Here is a 20,260-nt window from a genome sequence, read left to right on the forward strand (position 1 = left end):
CAGAGGGAGATGAAATAGATCTCCAGGGACTTTTTTTAAATGGCACTAATCTCATTAACAAGAACTCCTTATGACCTAATTACCTCCCAAAATCCCTTTTTTTTTTTTTTCTTTGAAACGTGGTCTCACTAAGTTGCTTAGGGCTTGCTAAGTTATTGAAGCTAGTTTTGAACTTATAGTCCTCCTACCTCAGCCTCCCAAATTGCTGGGATCACAGGCATGTGCCACCATACCTGGCCCTCAACATATGATTTTTTGAGGGACACAAGTATTCATTCCATGACACCCTCTGTAGAATATACTTGGAAAGGGTTGTCAAAATCTTGGCAGATATGTAACTATAGAAAATTGTTGCATCCCAGGAGCAGGCACTGACTGTGAGAGCCATCTCCAACTCCTACTCCCTTAGCAATGATCTCTGTGGAGACATCTCTTTGAATCATTCTTTTCCCTCCCACTAGAAAGGTAAATTCACAAAAGCAGAAACTCAGAATCTGTATTGGCACTGAGAGATGGGTGTTGCTAACCAGATTCAGTGTAAATGTGACAGATTCCCTACCCCAGTAATTTGGAATAACTAAACAGGTGCCACCTGCAGCACTAAATCTGTCCAATTGTGTTAATTAACATTTTCTAGAGAGTGCTTGCAAGTGCTTCTGCCACTGGGGCTGCTCCCAGTCCTACTCTTCTTGTTGAGTGCCTAGAAGGTGTTGTTGAGTTCATCTTGACAATGAACAACACTAACAAGTGAGTTTAGATAGGGATGCCCACAGCTGAGTGGATCTGGCCCCAACAAAGTGGCCAAAGTGGAGGGCAGGCTAGGAATCTGCCCACCTGCAGCTTGTTTCAATCAGAGCTAAATGGGCTGTGGTTGGAAATCCTTCCAGGTGCTACAGACTGTGGCCAAGTCTTTAAATACAGAGCAACCTGAAGAGGAGAAAGAAGACTAGATGTCAACTCGGGCCATGTAAAATGGAGATGCAGTTGCCTGATGTGCCAATGGTGAAAATCTTCTCATATCTGGATGCATTCAGCTTGCTACAGGCTTCAAAAGTGAACAAGGTAAAGGCCCTCCACTTTCCACCGCTCTGACAGAATTGACCAGCACCAGCCCACAATCCTCTACCTTGTCAGGTCCCTTCCACCTCTCAGTCTCAGCCATGGGTCTTGACTACCCCAGCATCACATGTACACAGCCTTCCTTCATTTCTTAAGTTTACCTTGTTCAGATCCATCCACTTAGCTCTGATACCAGTGTCCCTAGAATCCATTCACTTCTCTTGACTAGTTGTGCATCAGTTTTCAGAATAGCAGAACAATAATTTCAGGGTTTGGGGGCTAACCTCATTCACTCTGAGTGCCTCACATTCTGTTAAATGGAAAGAACAAACTGATGTATAGGAGTTATTTTGACTAAATGATCTTTGAGGCTCCCATTTCAAGTACTAGAAAATTACTTCTTCCTTTGAACTCTCACAGGAATATTGAGTGCCTATATTAGCAGTGATAGGACTCTGCTGTTCCCACTTCCCTCTCCCCAGACTCGGCAGGCTTTAACAGCTGGGATTGTGTCAGATTAACCTTTCTGGATTCAGCCCCCAGAATAAATGCAAGCAAAAGAGAAGCCAGTATTTGTGTGTTGATTGCTTATCAATTGCCTTCTCTCTCATAGAATTGGAATAAGATTGCAGAAAGTGATTTCCTATGGAGGTGAGTAAGGAAAGGGGCAGGGTAAGGCGGGAAGGGAGGAGAAGGCCATGTAATTGTGTACCTGTACTGTATGCTTTGGGCTATGTGCATCTGTGTTGTGGAGGGCACACAGAAAGGTTAGCATGAATAAAAGGTTCATGTGATATAACAGTGACTCTGTGGAGGTGAGCTGAGGGCAGCCTGATGGGATTATGACTCTTGTTTCCAGGAGACTGTGTCTAAAGAAATGGCGTTTCTGCAACTTCACCTATGAGCGTCTGGGCACACAGACATGGAAGCAGTTATTCCTCCACCAAACAAAGCAGGAGCGTCGGATGGCATGTGCACAGTCAGAAGACTTTATCTACAAAGAAGCAGCTGAGAACCTTGGTATGGAGCCAGGTGTCTTAGAGGAGCATGATAAGCTTGTTTTCAGAAGTCCACTCTATTTTTCCCCCTGTATGCACTTCTGTGTTCTCATTCAGTGAAGGGAAAAGGGATTAAAATTTAATGGGCCTGGGTTGCTATAATAGCCACATCACCAGCCTCCTGTGTCTGTACTGAATGGAGGAACCAGAGTAACTATTTCACAACATAAAATAGGGCTCTGTTACTCCCTTTTTCCAAAGATTAACCTTTCTGGATTCAGCCCCCAGAATAAATGCAAGCAAAAGAAAAGCCAGTATTCGGCTACCCATCCTAGAAAAATTGGGGGAGGAGAGAGTTGATGGATAAACTCCTAAATAGCAAAGACTCTACTATTCATTTTATCCCTGATACTGCTTTTAATACTTGTAACAGTTTTCTGATGGAGTTTTTTAAAGAGCATTATAGTTATACATAATAGTTGGGTTCATTTTGACAAAACCATTCATGCAAGGAATTTTATTTTAATCCCCGTTCCCCCAACTTTTCCCTCTCCCCTCCCCCTACTCTCCTTCCTCTACTCTCCTGATCTTCCTTTTGTTCATTTATTTTTGATTGGTACTTTCTGTATATACATAAAGGTGAAATTCCCCTTGGTATATTTGTATATTTATATCACATGATTTTTTTAAATTTATATTTCCATGGGGAGGGTCTAATACCCATTAATCTATGGAAACAGATTAAAGAGAAAAAGCAAGCTTGCCAATATCTCCCAGTGACCAGTCTACAACAGGACCCTGCGTTTGACTGATTCTAAAACCCAGTTTCTGCCTTCTCCGTAATTGCCACCCAGAAAAACTTAAATTATCTTTATTTGATTTGAATCATCCCTCTACTATCTCGTGACCAAGTATTATCTGTGTTTCCTTCCAGGGATTTTGGGACCAGTGGCTTATCTCTCAGGAAGTGGCATCACAGTAGATGGACAAGGAAAGTCAATCATTTGTATTGTGTCTTCAACGTGCAAGCTTTATACCTGGGATGTACAAGAGGTGAGTGTGGCAAATGAGTAACAAAATTAATGCATACCTGTGACACATGAAATAGTGCTGAGAGGAAAATGATACTTGGAGTTTGTAACGAAGTTTCAAAACAGGTTTTCCTTTTTTAATTTTATTTTTATTGGTTCATCATAATTATACATAATAGTAAGATTCATTATGCCATATTTGTACAGGCACATGACATAATTTGGTCAATCACATTCCCCAGTACTTTCCCTTTCCCTCCCTCCTTCCTCCCCCCTCCCCCCTCCCCTGATCTGCTTGCTTTACTCCACTGATCACCCTTCTATTTTATATAATGCATTATAACTATATATAAAAGGGAGATTCTTTATGATGTAATTATATATGGATATATATATATATATATAACCTAATTTGGTATGTTTCATTCCCCAGAACTTCTTCATGCCCCACCTCCCACCCCTTCCCCTTCCCCTCCCTAATCCCCTTTCTCTACTTCACTGGACTCCCTTCTATTTTTGTGAGATTCCCTCTTTTTTTTTTTAATTCCTCTTTCTCAGAGAGATCCCATCTTTGAGTCTGAGTGACTGATTTCACTTAGCATAATGTTCTCAAGTTCTATCCATTTACCAGCAAATGACATAATTTCATTCTTGTTTATGGCTGGATAAAACTCCATATTTTATATGTACATATAGATATATAAACCATATTTTATTTTTTAAGATGTGGATATACTTTATTTCAATGACAAATGGATTGGGCCCAACAGCTTTACTCCATAAAGTTTGCTCTTAAATATTAAATACTTACTTTTTTCTTTTTAGTGTATCATAGTTATATATAATAGTAGAGTTAATTTTGACATATTCATAAATATATACATCATAGTTTTATCCATTTCTGTCCTCTCCTTCCCCTTCTTCCTCCTTTCTCTCCTCTATTTTACTTCCTTCTATTTACTTAGTTTTAATTGGTACATTATAGTTATTGTTCTGATTTTAGATATGAGGTATTCCCCAAAAACTCCTGGTAATGCAGGAATATTCAGAGGTTAAATGATCATGAGAGCTGTAACCTAATCAGTTCATCCTAGTTTGAATAGAAGGGATGGTAACTGTAAGTGGGGCAGCCTGGATTAGGTGGGTCACTAGGGATGTGCCCTGAAAGGGTGCAATTTCTCTGTGGTCCCTTCCCTCCCTTTCTTTCTGCTTCCTGACTTTGCAGTGAGTTCAGCTTTCCTCCATTGGGCCCTTCCCCCATGATGTGCTGCCTCACTTTAGGCCCAGAGCCATGGAGTTGGCTGTCTGTAGACTGAGACCTCTAAAACCATGAGCCCCAAATAAACTTCTCTTCCTCTAAGTTGTTCTAGTCACCTATTTTGGTCACAGTGATGAAAAAGCTAACTAGTTGGATGTGGTGGCACATGCCCATAATCCCAGAGGCTCAGACAAGAGGAATGCAAGTTCAAAACCAGCCTCAGCAACTAGCAAGTCCCTAAGCAACTTGGCAAGACTCTATCACTAAACAAAAAAATTAAAAAGGAGTAGAGATGTGGCTCAGTGGTTAAGTGATCCTGTTATCAATTCCCACACCAAAAAAAATTTTTTTAAAAAGAGAAAAATCTAACTAAAACAGTCAGATGCAAAATTGGAATACTTTGTAATACATTCACACAATAAATGCACAATATGTGCATAGCATAACTTAGTCAATTTCATACCCCAGTTTCTCCCCTTGTCCTCCCCTCCTCCCTCACCTTTGCTCCTCTGTTTCACTGCTCTCCCTTCTGTTTTCATGAAATCTCCTTTTTTATTCCTTTTTCTCTTTAGCTTCCACATACAAGAGAAAATGTTCCACCCTTGATTGAGTCTGGCTTATTTCACTTCACATAATGTTCTCCAGTTCTATTCATTTATCAGCAAATGACATAATTTCATTATTTATGATTGAGTAGAACTCCATTTGTGTGTGTGTGTGTGTGTGTACATGCGCACACATGTGCTTATCCATTAATTGTGTGTATATATATATATATATGTGTGTGCATCCATTCATCTGTTGATGGGCACCTGGGTTGGTTCCATAATTTGGCTATTGTGACTTGTGCTGCTATAAACATTGATGTGCGTGTATTACTATAGTATGCTGATTTACTTCTTTTGGATAAATACCAAGGAGTGAGATAGCTGGGTCATATGGTAGTTTCATTCCTAGTCTTCAGAAATCTCCATTCTGCTTTCCAAAGTGATTATACCAACAATGCATAAAAGTATCTTTTTCCAAGGATGTAAGGGTAATATGGCTATATCTGTCACCCCATTGATTGCCAGGGTTGATTTATCCAATCTGGCTGACTAAGTAGGTGTACCCTTCCTTTCCCCAATATTTTTGTCACCTTTGTCATGAATCAGTTAGCTGTAAATGCATGGATTTATTTCTGGGTTCTCTATTCTGTTCCCTTGGTCTGTATCTGTTTTTATGCCAATACTTGTTTTTGTTTGGTTTTATTTTGTCAGTTTTTTGGTAGAATGGCTCTGTAGTATGTCTTAAAATCAGGTATTGTGAGATCTCCAGCAGTTCTCTTTTCACACAGATTGCTTTGACTATTCTGTCTTTTATTCTTCCAGATGAGTTTTAGTGTTTTCTAGTTCTGTGAAGAATGTCATTGGTATTTTGATGGGATTGCATTGAATCTGTAGATTGGGTAGTAGTCACTTTAGCAATAATAGTTCTTCCACCTATGAACTTGGAGGTTCTTCCATCTTTTAATGTCTTCGTCTTCAATTTCTTTCTTCCATGTCTTAAAATTTTATTGTAGATGTCTTTTATTTCCTTAGTATTTTTTGTGCCTGACTATTGTGAATGGGACTGCTTTCATGATTTCTTTCTCAGCAAACTGGTATATATTAGAATATAGACAAGCTACTGATTTTTATGTGAACTTTCATACCCTCCTACTTTATTGAATTTATCAGGTTTTTGGTGGAGTCTTTGTTGGGGGCTGTGCCATGTTGGCGGCTCCGGGATGGCGCCTGATCACATCGCAGTGAGGAGGTTAATTGACATAAGCACACTCAGGTGATTTTCTGATCCATGCACACAATGTATGCGCATGTGTTCTCGAGCACTAATTGCCTGCTCCCAGCATCTCGCCTAATCTTTGCATAAGAGGCGTGGCCCTGCTGTCCGCCTCCTGGAGGTGATATAAGCCTAGGCAGAGTGAGACAGAGACACAGCAGCCATTACCAGAAAAGCTAGTAGAAGACACACACGCGACAGCAGCCAGAGGGAAAAACACGACACAGCAGCCATTAGCAGAAAAACAGCAGCCAGAGGGAAAAACCCAGGGCAGTAGCTAGTAGGGACATACGCAACAGCAGCCAGAAGAAAGGAAAAACACGCGCGGCAGCAGCAAGTAGGGGCAGTGGCGGAAGGCAGATCGCAGAACGGAGAACTGAGATGCATCACTAGGGCACCTTAGGTAGAAGTACCCTTAGTTCACAGGATGTAGGACTTTAAGGCATAGCAACTCTCTTCCTCTGGGCTCTAAGCAAAGTCTGTCCTTCTTTCAAAATCTCTCTTAAGCAAAGTTTCTTTCTCTCTGATAAGCGGGGTCTCTCTCTCTCTCTCTCTCCTCTCAAAGCAAGTAAACCTCATTTCCTCTATCCTCTATAAACAAACAAGCAAGAAAGCAGTGCACTAAACAGAAAGATAGAAGTGCCTCAGTTTCCACTCCACCACCCATAAGACCCGTGCAAGTTGTTGCTGCAAGTGGTGACAAATATCCACGGATTTTGTACTGCAAAGAGCCAGCGACAGTCTTTAGAAGTTTCTTTATGTAGAATCATATCATTCACAAACATGGATAATTTGACTTCCTCCTTTCCTATTCGTATGCCTTTTATTTCTTTCTCTTGCCTAATTGCTCTAAAATTTCTAGTACTATATTAAATAAGAGCAGGAAGAGTGGACACCCTTGTCGCATTCCTGATCTTTAATAAACAAGTTTTTCCCCTTTCAGTATAATGTTGCTATAGTCTTGTCATATATAGCCCTTATGTTGAAATATGATCCTTCCATACCTAATTTGTTCAGGGCTTTTTATCAAATTTTATCAAACACTTTTTCTGCATCTATTTAGGCAAGCACATTATTTTTATCCTTGATTTTGTGATGTCTACTGATTTTCATATGTTGAACCATTCTTGGTTCATACTGGTTTTCATGAAACCAATTTGATCATGGTATATATGTTTGGTGTCCTATTGAATTTGATTTGCTAGTATTTTGCTGAAGATTTTTGCATCTATATTCATCAAAGATATGTTCTCATAGTTCGAGAAACAATGTGTTAAATGTTTGGTAAGCCAGGATCAGTGATGCACACCTATAATCCCAGTGATTCAGAAAGCTGAGGCAGGAGGAACACAAGTTCAAAGCCAGCCTCAGCAACTTAGTGGCCCTATGTAACTTAGCAAGACCCTGTCTCAAGTTTTAAAAAATAAAATAAAAAGGGCTGGGGATATGACTTAATGGTTAAGCACCCCAGGTTTAATCCCTGGTACCAAAAAAAAAAAAAAAAAAAATGTGTAGTTCAGCAGTAGAGCATTTGCCTACAATGCACAGGACCCTAGGTTCAAACCTCAACCCTATAAAAAAAATATTCTTTTGGTAAAATTCAACAGTGAAACCTTCTGGTCCAGGGTTTTTCTTTGTTGGAAACCTTTATTACTGGTTCAAATTCATTATTTTCTTCGGTCTACTCAGGTTTTTTATACCTTCTTTCTTCAATCTTGGTAGGCCCTATAAGTCCCTAAATTTATTTCCTCTAGATTTTTCCAATTTCTAGCAGTTTTTCAAAATAATTCCTAATAATCCTTCAAAAGTTCAAATGTCTATAGTATCAGTTGTAATGTCTCCTTTTTTATCTCTAATTTTATTTGGGTCATCTTATGTTTTCTCTGATTTGTCAATTTTATCTTTTCAAAGAACCAACGGTTTCATAGAGTCCTAAATACAATCCTTTGTATTGTTTTTAGGACTCTTTCATTTATTTCTGCTCCTATCTTTATTATTTCTTACCTTCTACTAATTTTGGATACATTCTATTCTTCCTTTTCTAAGACCTTGAGAAGCATAATTGTTTATTTTAAATCTTTTTTTTAATTTAGGCACCCAGTGCTATAAACTTTCCTCTTGTACTGCTTTTGCTGTAAGCCATAGGTTTCTGTATGTTATGTTTCCATTTTCATTTTTTTCAAGTAATTTAATTTCCCTTCTGACTTCCTCAGTGACCTATTTGTTCAAAACTGTATTGTTCAGTCTCCATGTATTTGTATAATTTCTAAAGTTTTCCTTGCTGTTGATCTCTAGTTTCATTCCATTGTAATACAAAAATATACAAGATATGATTTCAAATTTTTGAAGTTAAGACTTGTGGTTGACTACATGATCTATTCTAGAGAAATTTCCATGTGCTGACAAAACAAATATACATTCCACAGCTGTTGGATGGAATGTTCTCTAAATGTCTATTAAATCTATTTGATATATACTTAGTTTAATTCTGATGTTTCTTTGTTCATTTGCTGGCAGGGGATGGGATCCGGATGATCTATTAGCGAGAGTAGGGTATAGAAATCCCCCACTATTATTAAAGCGTACATCTTCCTTTTGGTTTATTAGTGTTTGTCTTATAAAAGTGGCTGCTTCATCATTAGGTACATAGAGATGAATAATCATATCTTCTTGATTGATTGATTCCATAATCATTATATAGTGACCTTCATGGTCCCTTCTTACTGTTTTTGTTCTAAAGTCTTATCAGATACAAATATAGCTATTCCTGTTTGTTCTAACACTCCATTTTTTAAATATCATTTTCCATCCTTTCATTTTCAGTTCGTGTGTGTCCTATTGTGAGGTGAGTTACTTGTATGCAACCTATCACTTGGTGTTTTATATTCCATTCAACCACACTGTAACTTTTAACAGGAGAATCAAGACAGTTTACATTCAGAATTATTATTGAAAGGTATGGACTTATGACTGTCATTTTGTTGATATTCTTCTGGTCACTGAATATTATGTTTGTTCTTTATTCACCTTTGTGGTTTGATTTACATTCTAATGATTTCTGTTTACCATTTGTGTATCTACTCTTCTAGTGGAATTTATATTTTCACATGCTATCATAATGCTAATTATCTTTCTTCCACTTCTGGATGTAGGATTTACTTAAGCATTTTTAAGTTGGTCTAGTGGTTAAATTTCTTTAGTTTTGCTTATCTTGTAAGGTCTACTTCTGCTTTGATTCTGAAGGAGAGCCTTGCTGAGCATGGTAATATCGATTGGTAGTTATTTTCTTTCAGGACTTAAATACATCATCCCATGCTTTCCTACTGAAATACATCATTCCATGTCCTCCTCCTCAGTTTCTACTGAGAAATCTACTCTTAATCTAATGGGGTTGCCCATAAATGTGACTTGGCACTTTTCTCTTGCAAATTTTAATTCTTTCTTCATCCTGTAATTTTGACAGCTTGATTATGTAATGGTGAGGATCATGTCCACTTGAAGTTTTAGACATCCTATGCCTCAGTGTTCATGTATGTCCCAAGATCAGGGAAATTTTCTATTTCATTGAAGAGATTTTCTGTGCCCTTAACTTTTTTTTTTTTCTTCCCCTTTTGGGTTTGCTGATGATGTAAACATTTGATCTTTTAATGGTGTCCCAAAATCTTGGATGTTCTCCTCATTATTTTTTCTTTACTTCTGTCTGAATGTGATATTTTAAAAGACCTGTCTTAAAATTCCAATGTCCTTTCTTCCACTTTTAACGTGTAGTTGAAGTTTTCAACTGAATTTTTTATCCATTTCCAAGATTTCTAAATGGCTCTTTTTCAAAATATCTCTCTCTCTCTCTCTCTCTCTCTCTCTCTCTCTCTCTCTCTCTCTCTCTCTCTCTCTCTCTCTCTCTTCCTTCCTCTCTCCTCCCTCCCTCCCTCCCTTCCTCCCTCCTGATTTTCTTATTTATATCCTGCATTATCTTCCTAATTTTCAATGGTTGTCTGTCTTCTGTTGGATCCTACTGAGCTTTCTTAAAATTAATCTTTTGAATTCTTTATCAGGAATTTCATCCACTTAACTGTCTTTGGAATCTGTTACTACAGGGTTAATGATCTTTAAGATGGGTCATATTACCTTGTTTTTTCATATTTCTTGTGAAATATGCTGATTTGCACATCTGGTGAAGCAGATACCTCTACCATTTTTACAGGATGGCCTTCTTAGTAAGTAGCTTTCTCCTGAAGATGAATCTTCCAGAATCTATTTGTTGTACAGAATTTATGTCCAGCTGGATACCCAGTGTAATCTGGGTAGTGTAATCTCCTCTTACACTGTAGTGTAAGACAGTGTAATCTCCTCGTAGCTTCTTTGCCTGTGATAGGTCTATTTGAATACAGAAATACTATATCAGAGTCAGAGACTCACTATCTCTGTGGGTCATGCAAGAGTGGGGACACCATAAGCAGTTCAGGAAGATGTGGCGTAGATAGCAGAGTGGAGGCCGGGTAAACCCTGTGTGATTACTCCTACAATAGAGTGGCAGCTCCTATCAGGTGGTGGGAGTTTCCTCAGGCGTTGATAGTGATTCTGTTACTTGAATGGGTCTCTAGAATTGGTTATTCTGTTAGTGATAAGAGGCCTGAAGCATTTATCTGATGAGCTATGTTGTGATAAGAGGCCTGAAGCATTTATCTGATGAGATATGTTGTGAGGCCAGGTGCTTCTCCTGCAGAGGCTGGAAAGGAAGCACTGTACCCTTCTGTGCTCTCACCCTGGCTTCTCAGCACTATGTCAGACAAGGTGTGGGGACAACATATGCAGGATATCTGCACAGGTAAAGTGGGGCCACTGAGCAGATTACCTGTATAGGTGCAGTGAAAGCAAAAGTTGTGTGATTCCTCTACTGCTACTATAAGCAGGAGCAGAACCTTAGGCACCCCCCACAACTGTGCACACCTAGGGACAGGGCAACAGTCAGGGGCATTTCTCTTCCCTAATTCAGTTGTAGCATCCATCAGGGATCAAGCAGAAGTGGGTCATGGCTGGAGCTGGGTAAAATTTCTCTCAGTTGGGGTGCTTAAAGGATAAAAGGAGAGCAGAACAAGGTCAGCACAGAGCAAAGATTGTTTTCAGACCCTCTTTAGCCATGCATCTTGGGGCATGACTACATTTGGAGCTGTAGTAGTGTTGCTTGAAACTGCCCCAACATCCCTCTGTGGGTAGAGGAGCAATAGAATCTGAGTTCTTTATCTACCTCGTTAGTGGTAGGCACCCTTGCATGGTACTGGGAGAGCAGTGGCAAGAACTCTGCAGGCAATCTTAAGTGACTGGTCAAGTCCCTGGTCTCACAGGGCAGACTCGCCATCCCCCAGTTCTTGCAGAGGGCACCCCCTGCTCCCCACCACATCATAGCACCCATTCCCCACTGTGTAGTACTCTCAGCAATTTGTGTAAGACTCTCCACCAAGCCAAGTTTAGTTCATGAGGCAGTCACCCCCAAGACAGTGCAGTGGAATGTCTATGGATACTAGAAATGAGAATATTGCAGGGCAATATTTAGACAATAGAGCAGTCCAAATTCAGACAGTAGCTCCCTTCTCAAGTTGGCTTCTGTCTCCAGCACCCTTGGTTCACTGGGAGATTAAGTGAATTCCTTTTCCAAAGCCAGACTGCTGTAAAGATCTCTATTATGATCTCTTTAGGCTCTAAGACTGCAAGGGCCATGAAACTTTACCAGTATCTGCACTGATAGTTTGCTGGAACTCTTTCACCTTTATTCCTTCAGAGAGGGACTAAAACCAGAATGGCAGGCAATGGGATATTTTCTCTTGCTCTACTGCTATATCAGGTCTTTGGATTTTACTAGATTTCCATCTTTCTACTGTTGAATTCCAAGGTTGTCCTGCCAATACTCACCTCAATCTTCACATATACACCTGTTGCTTTAGTTCTTCCTTGTGAAAGAGCAGGTGAATGCTGGGTGCCTCTATTCAGCCATCTTGCCTACCCTCTGTTGTCTCAAGAATTTGCTTTTTAATATGTATTCCTATATATAAACTTGTATAAGAACTTATTTTCTACCAGTAACATAAAGTGACTTCAGGAAATAATCTTTTGGTGTTATGTACCTTCATTACTTTTTTTACTGCCTCTTTGTCAATGATTGGCAATTGTTATGTTGCTTTTGCAGAAAATGATCTCTAACTCTGATTACCTCAAAGGGACATAAAGATCTTATGAGGATTAACAAGGTAATGCAAGGAGCACTGAGTAGGGAGTTGGAAGACTCCAAAGTGGGTCCCCAGTGATTGTATTTTTTTGGATTTTCCTGTTTATTTCTCTCCTTTTGTTTAAAAAAATTGTGTAATGACTCTAATACCCATGGTCTTTTGAAGTATAATAACTGCCCTCTTAAAAGTATGAGTTTATAGGGAAACTCGAACACATAGAAGAGTATCTCTTAGGTAACTTTTTACAGAAGATACCAGCATCATGTCCCTGAGAGCAAAGAGACCAATGGTCAGATAGCAAAGAATCCAGACCTCCTGCCAACAGCAAACACCAACTTGCCATCATGTAATTGAGTCATCTTGGCAGGCTTCTACAACCTCATAAGACACTCTAAGCCAGAACCACTCAGTTAATGTATTCTGGGCTTTTTAATTCACAGAAACTGATTATTGCTTTAATCCTCAATATAATTTGTCATGTAACAATATTTAACTGGTATAATCCTTGGTACCTGGAAACAGAGTGCTGCTATAACAAAAACCTAAAATGTGGAAGAAGCTTTGGAACAGGAAGTGGGCATAAGCTGTGAAGGAGACTCAGAAGAGAGGGTTGAGTTTTAAAAGATTATCAAAAACCTCATGACCTGCATGAGGGCTTAAAGGAAAGTATAATAAATATTGGACAATGGAGAAAATGGGTCCTTGTCATATAGTGGCAGAAGTTTAGCAATACTGTCACCCATGTGAAGTGAAAATTAGAAAATGTTACCAACAAATTGAGTGGTGTTGCTAAAGACATTTCCAGGAAGAATTCTCAATGCTGATCATTTTTGCTGTATGTAGTAAAATGCAAGAGAAAACAAAGAGGTTAAAGTAATGACTTCCAAATAAAGGGGAGTTAAGAATTGCTGGTTTTGGAAATCTACAGCCTCTTCAGATGGAAAATGATGCTAAAATTCAAGAAACAGTTTCCAAGTAAAGATCAAATCAGGAAATAACACTACAAAGATGAAGCCAAAGAAATGGCTGCAAAATTCTTTGATAGATTTCAGAAATGAGCAAGACAGTTCCTTGGAGAACTGTTATCTCAATGGGACTTTTAAGAACTTTAAGGCATTATCCTCAGTGGCCACAGCAGAATACCAAGATATAAAAGGATTTATCTCAAAGACATGTGAATATGGCTATTGTCTAGTAGCAAAAACTCCAATAAGGTTCTTAAGAGAACCACAAAGTTTTTCAAAGAATGACATTGGGGAAAAAAATGACATTGCCAAAAACATTGCCAACTTGGGTTTAAAGGGTAAATACATTGCAAAGGTATTTAACAAAGGAAAATCAGTCCTTGGATCCCAAAACTTACAGGCAGGGAAAAGGTTCCAAAAACTACTTGGCTGCAAATTTTTCTGTGGTGCACAGAGGAGAGAACAAAGAGCCATGAAGAATCTTGCTCAGGGTTTGATTCCTAATCGGCAAACTACCAGCATTTTCTCTATTAGATTTTTAAAAGTTCTGTTTATCAGTGATTCATTGGTGCTTCCCATCCTATTTTTCCATTTTTTCCCCTTTTTTTAGATGGCAGTGAATGTCATTCTATGCCTACCCTGCCCTTGTATTTTGAGGATATGGAGGATAAGTAACTTGTGTGTATAGTTCAAAGATTTCACATCAAGATCAATTGAATCTGAAGAGCCTCATATATACCTGGACCTAATTAAACAATGAGTTCTGAGATTTTTTTTTAATGCTTTAATGGTATGAGACATTTGGACACATTGGAAGATGGTGAATGTATTTTCACATGGGAGGAAAGTGAAATATTAGGGACCACAGAGTGGATTGTGACAGCCAGTCTCTAAGACGGCCCCAACATCTTTGCCCCATAGTATTCATGATCTTGTGTAGTTTACTGCCACAATGTAACCAATAAGATGTTGTAGAAATAATGGTGTGTAACATCTGAAGCTGTATCATGAAAGACTATTCTACTAAGGTCGCTGGCTCTTAGAAATTCAGCCACAATGTGATGAGGGTAGATAGTCAGGCAGACTTCTAGAGAGAGCTGTGTGGTGAAGTACAGAGGACTCCTGCCAGTATCCAGCACCAAATTGCCAGCCATGTGAGTGATATTTTGAAAGTGAAACTTGACTGCAACTTCATGAGAGATCCAGAACCAGAACTACCTTGTTAAGTCACACCTGAATTTCTGACCCAACAGAAACTGTTATAGTGTAATCTATTGCCATGTTTTGTTATAACAGTTTACCTTCTGATGCTAGTAATCAAAGTAAAGATTACATTTGAGAAGGATAAAATGGTTATTAAATAGATCAAGTGCAAGGAGAGTTTGGGAGGGCTTAGAAGTTGGTTACCTTGAATTATAACCACCTTAGAAGTGGTTATGATTTACTAAATTCACATTTATATTTGTTTTTATATGTATACTTCACAATTTTTAAAAAGCTAAAGGCCTGCAGGAGAAGCTATTTCTTCTGTCTTGTTTGCAATGTAAAAGGTTGGTATAAAGTTGGAATAAGTTTTCATGGTGGTTGATGTATTTTGAACTCCTAGAATTCCCAAGGCAGAATTCTGTTTCATGTGTTACAAAATGTAATAACAACCCCATAAGAAGTCATGATAGGAAGTAACTTGCTGGATGTCACACTGTTGCTTAAGAGGCAGAACTGATTTGAGCAGAGTCTGATCATTCTTTCTGTTCCTCATATTCTGAGTTCCTACCTCTGCGCATAATGCATAGTTCCTGTTTTCATGTTTACTCCTATCACCAAATAATTGATGTTTAGAATCTTGATGTGCTTTTCCCAAAAGCAAAAAATGGGTCTGATTTGGAATAGGCTTCCAAATAAGCATTGGCAGAATGAAAACAGTTGGGTATGTTCCTGGAACGCAGGATGTTGCTCTTGTTCTCTAGGGCACTATGATCTGGTCAAGCCCAGCACAGCAGTCCAATATCACAAATCTGGAGACCCTCCCTCAGATGCATCTCGCAATCACTGCGGATATGGAGAGAACTATCAAAGTTTGGAATTGTCATGACAGGGATCCTCTGGCTACTTGTACCATTACTCGAATCTGTTTTTCCTTGAAAGCTTTTCTCACAAAGGATGGGCCATTCCTGATGGTAAGTGAGCCCCCCACCTGAAGTGGGTGCACAAAATGAAATTCTTACTGCTGCCTTGAAGGTGTTGAGGTCCTATTACTGTTACATTGTGATCTGTCTTCTAACCTAGAAATTGGTCACAAAATACCAGTGATTATTGACCACAAAAACCTCCATTCCATCTTGACCTACCTCATGTATATTTCCCCAGCCATAATTCTGTGGTGAAAATTAAGTTCCTGAATTATGTCACATCTATGTTTCTTCTTTCAAGTGTACATTGTTATCCATGAATTTGGGCAACAGTGGAAAGTAAGATGGGAATATGGGCAAACACTGAGAAGAAAACAATGCTACAAATGTGCCTACAAATAATTGTCCTTTGCAAGAATGTTTTGGAGCTTAGAAAATTTTATTCCATGGGATTATCCCAACAACTTTGGAAGGCAAGCTGGTCAGAAATTTGGATCTCCGTTACATGATTGAAGAAATTATGGCATATATTGCCAATGACAGTGCTGCCCCCTGAGTACTTTAGGATTTCACATCTTTTTCTGTTGACATGGTGGTGATGCTTTGGTTGCAGGTGGGTGATTCTGATGGTAACATCCACACATTTACAATGCCTGAGTTAAGGGATATTTCTAAAGTCCATGCTTTTCAATATAGTGTTGATCTTCTACTCTGCTCTCCTGACAAGAAATGGGTCTTTGCATGTGGGATACATCAACATATCTTGCCAAAGGTAGGTGCTATTCTGTGAACTTCAAGTTTAGGATAGGATGGTTGAGCATTAGGAAGATCAAGTTGGGAAGTGTCCAAGGAACTACAGAGTCAATGAGGAATAGGCCTAATGCTCCCTCCTCTCTAAGGCCATATCATAAGCAGAATCTGTTGAAGTAGTCAGAAAACAATATCTAGTTGCAGTGGCAAATGTTTATTAAAGGATGTTCATGAAACTTTAAAAGGTGAAGGAAAGAAGAAAAAAAAGGACCTCTGGTAACCTTGTTCTCTTTTGCTTTCTGAATTTTTATCTACCTTGGTTAGAAAGTACAGAGAAGTCAAAAAGGAAATACTCTTAGAGACTCTTAGAGTTACCCTAAGGAAGTCTTTGGCCTCTGAGCAGGTCATCTGTAGCATGGCACCTGTAGACTGGGCAACAGAGAGCAGGGAGTTAAGAGGGGAGGTAGTAAAAGCCAAACAACCCTTGACTAGTTTTCCAAGAAGGGAAAATTGATTTACCCAACCTCATCTTGACCAGAGTCCAATATGGCAAGATGATTTGTAACCCTTCAGCCTACATCAGGGACTCCATTCTATCTGTGAACATGACAGGAAGATAGGAAGACAATGAGCTCCTTATGCTTTGGAGTGAAGCAATAATTGTTTAACCTTTCCTAAGATGCAGAATAGAGCTTTGGCCATAGGAGGAGGGCTCTTACAGTGGCTTATCTGGAGTCCCTCCTGTACTGAGATACTCTACTTTCCCCTTCACCTGACTCCATGTGTAATACTCTCTCCTTAGGTTTTTTTCACAGAGTGTTTACTGAGACCATCAGAATACAGCACCCCTCTGTATTTCACTGTCCCATTTGCATCATGCTACAGAGGCTGCTGGACTCCAAGGAGAGAAAACAGGATAACGCTGATGTATCGAAGAGGTTCCCAAAAGAAAACAGGATTTACCACTTTTGATCTAACAGCAGAAAGTCCTTGGGGTAGAAAAGACATCCAAGGTAGGCTATGCAACATTAGAAATACTCATTTCTCTTCCTTATCCCACATGCACTCCTATGCCCTAAACAGATATGAAGAGGTCAGTCTGTGTAAAGGGACCAGAGGATTTCCTTAGCTGGGTGTGACCCCATGCCTGTTTGATTCTGATATTCATGCTGATCTCTACAGTCTACCCTGCTCTCTGGGGAAGATGTGTTTTGATTTCTATTATATCTTAGGGCCTGGGTTCCAATGCACATTTTCAGTAAAGGCTTCTTTTCAATGTTTAAGTTATTATTTGTTGTTCATAACCTTCTGTTCTTGTGTAGGGGCACCCATTATCATAGTCAGTGACATAGATTTGTCAGGCCACTTCATTGTCCTCACTGGACTGTGGTCCCATGGAAGTAGGAAGTATGTTTTTTTAATTCAGTGCAAGTTTCTGACTAAACAATTTGCCTATATGTGTGTGTACATGTTTTATATGAAAACAGCACATCAGATTGCAAGTTTCCTGTTGCCAGTTCATATAGACAGCCCTAATTGGATGGGAGTCGGTGATGGAAGTATTATTGTCTTTGAGAGTGGGTCATACCTATTCCTCTTCACTGTTAATGGCCTCATGCTGCAACGATTTGAGGGCCACCAGAGCACCATCAGCAACATATGGGTGGTATGTAGGATGCTTTTTCTTCCCCCCCCCCCAATACTGGGGTTGAACCCAGGGCCTCATGCATGCTTAGCAAGGCACTCTGCCATTGAGCTACATCCTAGGACCTTCCCCTACTTTTTGATCTGAGCTTGACTCATTGTCCACTCACTCCCGGATATCCTTTGAAGGATTCTCTCCATGTCCTTGCTGCATCTGTGGATGGTTCTATACATGTGTACATGTGGGAAGAGGGAGGCCATTACCCATATCTCAAGAGGTGCTGTCACCTGGAATACATGGGGAGTAGTCTGACACCTAGCTGGTAAGCCCTGTTTTGTGACAAACTTTCCCTGAAGTTTATTTCTACATAAAAATAAATGAAAGGATAATAGGGGTTTTCTTTAAGATTCTTTATCGATATGTATGAATAAACTTATGATTAAAAAGAGAATTGATGGGGTTGGGGTTGAGCTCAGTGGCAGAGCACTTGCTTGACAGTGGGTTTGATCCTCAGCACCACATAAAACAAATGTGTGTCCATCTACAACTAAAATCCCAGTTCAGTACCCTCTTAAGAATGTCTTTCAGAGACACTGTTCTTAATTTTGAAGTTCAATTTTTCTTCCAAAATGATTGAACTTTAGGTGTTACATCTAAGAAATCTTTGCCTAAACCAAAACCACAAAGATTTTCTCTTGTGTTTTTTCTCTAAAAGTTTTATAATGGCAGGTTTTAAATTTATGATCCACATTAAGTTAAATTTTGTATGAGCAAAATAAAGATCCAGGTTTATTTATGTTTGTATGTGGCTATTCAGCATCAGCACCATTTATTGAATAAAAACTATCTCCAAAAAATTGTCTTTGAAACTTTGTCAAAAATTGCATCCCCAGCACCATCAAATTGCGTGTGTGTGTGTTAGTAGCAAGACCTTTGTTCTATTGATTACACACTACCTTGAAAGTAACTTTTTGTGGACACTTTGAAATTGGAGTATTCAAAGTTCTATAATTTGTTCTTTTGTAAAATTATTTGGCTATTCTAGTTCCTTTTTTTCCACGTAAACAAGGCTTTCCATTATAAAGTTCTCCAAAAGCTGTGCTGTGGTTCATATTAGAATTCTGTAGATTCAGTAGATATTTTGGAGGGAAATTAGCATTTTCACCATATTGACTCTTATAATCCATGATCCTGTATGTTTCCTTATTTAGGTTTTCTTTGATTTATTTAATCAATGTTTTCAGAGCTGCTTAGGTACAGATTTTACACATATTTGGTAAAAATACTTATGCCTAAGGTTTCAGGGTTATGGGATTCCTTGGTTTTTGGGTTGTTTTAGGTTGTTTTGGATTTTTTGTTTGAGAGGTTATTTGTTTTGGGGCCTTTTTCGGTTTTTGTGCAGTGCTGGAGAATCCAGGACCTTGTGCATGCTGGGCAAGTATTTTATGATTTTGGTGCCAATATAAAAACTATGATCTCGGGACGGGGTTGTAGTTCATGGGTAGAGTGCTTACCTAGCATGTGTGAGGCACTGGGTTCGATTCTTAGCACCACATATAAATAAATGAATAAAATTAAGGTTCAAAAACATCTAAAACAACTTCTAAAAATAAAAATATGGTCTTATTTCAACTTTTTTTTCATTACTAGTGTGTAGAAATGAATTGTATATTGACATCATCCTGCAAAATTGCTTAACTTATTTATTCTAGCAGGTTTCGTTTTTTTGTTTGTCCTGGGGGAATTGTTTTGTTCTGTTTTTTGGGGGGTTTTCTGTTCGTTTCTGTGTTGTGGTACTGGGGATTGAACCCCAGGGTGTGCTACCTCCGAGCTATATCCCCATCCTTTTTTTTATTTTGAGACAATGTCTTGGTAAGATGCTGAGGCTGGTCTTGAACTTTTGATCCCCTGCCTCATCCTCCTTTGTTACTGGGATTACAAGTGTCTGCCACTGAGTCCAACATCTAATATACTTGATATATATTTGCAGATATTTTATGGGGGGGGGTTCTAGGTAGACAGTCATATTGTATGTAAATAGAGACTAGTTTCTTCCATTCCAACATGTATGCATTTACTCCCTGATCCTTCTTTACTGCATTGGCTACAACCTTCAGCATAATGTTGGAGTGGATAAAAAGTGTTCAGTCATTCATCATTAATATATTCACCATATCTTTGTAGATGCCACTTATTGGGTTAAGGAAGTTCTCTTGTAGTACTCATTTGCTAAAGATTTTTATCACAAATGTTGAATTTTTCCAAATGCTTTCCTTACATAAATTGTGATAAGCATATGGGTTTCTTCTTTAGATAATTAGAGTGAATTATATTGATTAACTTATTTTTATCAGGACATAGAACTTTATTTTTAAATCTATGA

At 38.8% G+C, this 20,260-nt stretch overlaps 1 protein-coding gene across 1 annotated transcript; it reads left to right on the top strand.

Annotated features, from left to right (window-relative positions):
• Window positions 1-972: 972 nt before the first annotated feature.
• On the top strand, window positions 973-16,966 carry FBXW12 (F-box and WD repeat domain containing 12; the record flags this gene model as incomplete). Its single annotated transcript, XM_079100442.1, has 6 exons — window positions 973-1,062; window positions 1,673-1,710; window positions 1,919-2,079; window positions 2,992-3,110; window positions 15,321-15,530; window positions 16,096-16,966. The coding sequence occupies 6 exons, from the start codon at window positions 973-975 to the stop codon at window positions 16,270-16,272; spliced, it is 795 nt and encodes a 264-aa protein (XP_078956568.1). The 3' UTR covers window positions 16,273-16,966.
• Between the last annotated feature and the right edge of the window lie 3,294 nt (window positions 16,967-20,260).

Source organism: Sciurus vulgaris, assembly GCF_902686455.1.
Source record: "Sciurus vulgaris genome assembly, chromosome: 10".
Classification (NCBI taxonomy): domain Eukaryota; kingdom Metazoa; phylum Chordata; class Mammalia; order Rodentia; family Sciuridae; genus Sciurus; species Sciurus vulgaris.